Raw genomic sequence first — 3,848 nt, 5'->3', positions numbered from 1 at the left:
AACTTAAGTTGATTGATGGATATTTTTATATTATATATTTTTTGCAAATGTATATAACTTTGTATACATTTTTTTTTTTTTTGAGAGAGTTTTTTAACCTATAGCATTCGCTCTTGATGATAGATTTTTATCATTAAACCAAGACATTAATCAATTTTTAGTGTAGGCGAGAATTGAACTTCAAATCTCTTATTCAACCATCAAAGACTTTATCAATTGAGCTAGCTGGAACTCACTTGTATATATACATTTGTTTAGTTAACAATGTAAAATTTATATTGCTAGTACAATGTAAATTAAAAAATTTCCCTCCTAGTATTTTATATAAATTTTAGTTATTTCGTAAGGAAAAAAAAAAGAATAAAAGTACTGTGCTAGAGCCGTTCTTCAATGAGGTATGGTCCAAGTAATTTTTTACCGTTCGCCAAATTCCAAACATGCTTACTAGTTACTACAAAAGAAACTTGAATAAAAAACGTAATTTTTGCACATAATTGATGCTCAAAAGTCAAAACTAGCGCATAAACTGATATCAGGAGAATTATTACAATTATAAAATGTTTGATGTCGCATATGGCATATGGGGAGCATTCAAATGGTTACATGGAGAAAACTATGAACAGGACTGAACTATTAGGTCCAAGAAATAGGAGGCACTGGGTAGGCTGATTAAAAAGAAGTCTTAAATATTAGCTGAATGAGTGGCATTAGCAGAAATGATATACATATACCAGATTATGGGTAGAGAAAGAATTAATTAAGGTTGTTTAGGATGATGTTTGAAGCTGACAACATTAAAGAGCCTGAGGTGGTACAACAGAGCAAAGCTCAACAGATCCATAGTGAAGCAGTTCCTCTATCATTTGCTCAATATGATCATCCTCAAGAGGCTTGAACTGCTGCTGGCTATTTTCCACTTTAACTTTCTTCACAACCCAATTGGGCTCTAGTTCTGGTCCTTTTTCTGGGAACCACATACCCATTTCAAAAGTTTTTCCAGCAAAGGCATTGGAGGCAATGAGATGTGGTGATGGTTCCTTTTTAGGCTCTGGAGCTAATGGTTTGGTCATTTGCAGTGAAGCCATGTAGCATTTGTGGAGTTTAGCTGTCAAAGTTGCTGAAAGAAGCTTGGATGAAGATGACTGAGATGCATTTGGGTTGTAAGGGAAGTTGGTTCTAGCTCTTGGACCACACATAAGCCTTGCTGCTTCATCATAGGCTCGTGCCGCGTCTTCGGCCGTTTCAAATGTTCCAAGCCAAATTCTAGTCTTCCTGCAATTGAAACGTTTCGTTTAGTACTCAACCAAGGAAAACAAACTAGCATGAAAAAAAAAAGAAAAACGTATTTAGGTTTCAGTAACTAATTAGGTCAACGTACAATATAGGGTGGCGAATTTCGGAGACCCAAGAGCCCCAGTGCCTCTGCCGGACCCCTCTGTATCGCTGTTGTGGTCGAGCCATATCGAAGAAAAAAGAAACGTTTCTTGAGAAGGTGTTTGTGAAAATGCCTGAATGAGAAAAATGAGGTAGGAGAGTGGTGCCAAGTGAGGGAGGGGGAGAGGGGGGTTTTTGTAGTTGGGTTTGTTGACAGATATAGATGCAACTGGAGGCTCTTTTTCTAAGGCTTCTCTGGCAACCAATTTGGGGAATTGGGTCCCACTGGCGCTTTTGAAGTCTAAACTTCTTTTTTCTGTGTCCATTAGTTACCAGTTGGTCTGTGGCAACGATTATTGAATAAATAGGTGGAGAATTTCAAACTGTGACCAAATTCAGTTCACATGATTTCTTTTTTCCTTTTATAAAACAAGCTATTATATCCAAAATATCATGCCACTGTTCTCTGGCCTTTTTGGCTTTTGCCCATTCTTTCTTCAAGGAAATCTAAGGTCATAGTCTCATAGATTCTTCTCATGTGAGTTTGGTTTATTTTAGAATAGACAATGAATCAATCAAGTTCATTATTATTAAAGATAATTAAAAAAATAATTAGAATAAAAATATTTTTTATTTTTGCTTCGAGCTGATCAATTAAAAATCTTTGAACATATATATTATACTATTATTTTTATATACTACGTTTATTTTGGACGACCAAAATTAAGATAACATATTGCATACTGGAAGGATGAATAGTTATAATTTTGTTTTTTTGTTTTTTATGAGTTGAGTTATGAATTATTATACGTTATAATATGGTCCCTAGGGAGCGAGAGCTCTATGCATCAACTGTTACCAACATGATTGAGTCAATTTTGCGTTGGGACACATTGATTAAAAGATTCTTGGACCGTAATAATTATCCTAACAATTCAAATCATTTGATTATATCTTTTGTACTATTATAGGATCAATCTGCACTCACGAGCAACAATGTCCTGAGGTTTTTCATATATATATATATATATATCAATTGGAGGGTAGTGTTTTTTCTATTTTTTTATTTATAAATGAGAATTATTTTTCATAAATTGAAAAAGTATGCTGATGAAGCAACATGGTAGGCTAGATCTTTCTTCCAAAAAAAACAAAAAAGGTGGGCTAGCTTGCAAGGTGGTATTTGTTTTGGAGCTTTCATTTTCATGCAACTTCTATAAGATAACTGATGCCATAATGCAGTGAGGGTTTTTGTTTGTATTGCAGATTTTGCTGTGAACCATGTGTCTAAAAGCTCATAGTAATAGCATGGAGTTAAAAATTGGAAACGTTAGCATATGTAGTCATATGCTACATAGTAGAAGAGGACAGAGAAGCTGTGTTCCACACTTTCATGTTTAAATGTGGTTGGTTTATGCAATGCAAATGCAATGCACCACCATATATTCATTGTTCACCCACGTGCCTAGAATGACGCCCCATATTGAGAGAGAGAGAGAGAGAGAGAGAGAGAGAGAGAGCGAATCAAATTTCTGTGTCTTCCTCAGTACAAGTTTGTTTTAAACACAATCATATGGTGTGTGGTGAGAGATAAGCATAGCCTTTAACAATTCAGCAGCTATTTCTGACTGTGTCAAATTCCAACATGATCGAGCATGATAAACACTTTGTACCCTCTTTCGTTGAACGCTCTCATCTTATAGTCTTACTTACGGCAACTACCAGTTCAACATAAACTAACGGAGGATCCGGGTTCCTCGTAATAGAATATCAATTAGATCTCTTTCATGCATGCCATGTCTACGGTGCAAGGAAAAGAGCCAAGAAACTTTTCACCCTAAAAATAGTCAAGACTCAAGACATGTACATGCTAAGTCGAACTAGCAATCTTGGATTTGACAATCAGGACAAAAAAACTAGAAGATTGCAGACAATAAAAGATTGAACAGGTTTAAAAACAACTTTTCTTTTCTTTTTCTTTCGTCCCAGTAAATTATTCTTTTTTACCTTAAACTATCACTTCGATTACACTTAACCATAATTTACCATCTAAATTATTGAAATGCAAAATGAACCCCTCAGTTTTATAAATATGTTATACTTAATCTTCTATGTCTGTTTTATTGTTTAGTCGGACTACATTTAACATCGAAAGATTAATTTACACATTTTGTATATGTGTTTGAGAAAAGAATCGTCATATTTAATACCAAAACAGACAGGCATGACAAACATTAAAGGAGGGGTGAAAGATTAAGGTTGAAAAATGTAATTTGCCCTTTTCAATTTTTAACAAACGCCCATTTTAGTCCTAAAAAGAGAGGGGCATTGAACCCCAATCATACAAAACCAGCCCAAAGAATCCAAAATATCAAAATGGGGAAGCTTAATTAAGAAAAAGTTTATGAGAAATTTCATCATAAAAAATTATGATTAAACTATATATGTTTTCAAACTAGAGAGTAAGATGGAAG

At 34.4% G+C, this 3,848-nt stretch overlaps 1 protein-coding gene across 1 annotated transcript; it reads right to left on the bottom strand.

Moving 5' to 3' along the window:
• Positions 1–494: 494 nt before the first annotated feature.
• LOC111996267 (ethylene-responsive transcription factor ERF003) lies at positions 495–1,636 on the bottom strand. The gene is made up of 2 exons (XM_024028229.2): positions 1,379–1,636; positions 495–1,272 (listed from the first exon to the last, which is right to left on the bottom strand). The coding sequence occupies exons 1-2, from the start codon at positions 1,459–1,461 to the stop codon at positions 795–797; spliced, it is 561 nt and encodes a 186-aa protein (XP_023883997.1). The 5' UTR covers positions 1,462–1,636; the 3' UTR covers positions 495–794.
• Between the last annotated feature and the right edge of the window lie 2,212 nt (positions 1,637–3,848).

Source organism: Quercus suber, unplaced genomic scaffold, assembly GCF_002906115.3.
Source record: "Quercus suber isolate HL8 unplaced genomic scaffold, Cork oak 2.0 scaffold_324, whole genome shotgun sequence".
In the NCBI taxonomy this organism is placed as follows: Eukaryota; Viridiplantae; Streptophyta; class Magnoliopsida; order Fagales; family Fagaceae; genus Quercus; species Quercus suber.
The sequence above is the reverse complement of the archived record's forward strand: the minus strand, read 5'-3'. Positions and strand labels throughout refer to the sequence as shown.

Coding starts and splice junctions, on each gene's coding strand:
- LOC111996267 (XM_024028229.2), bottom strand. CDS start 1,461: ATGGCTCGACCACAACAGCGATACAGAGGGGTCCGGCAGAGGCACTGG. Junction 1,273..1,378: donor GAAATTCGCCACCCTATATT/GTACGTTGACCT, acceptor TTTCAATTGCAG/GAAGACTAGAATTTGGCTTG.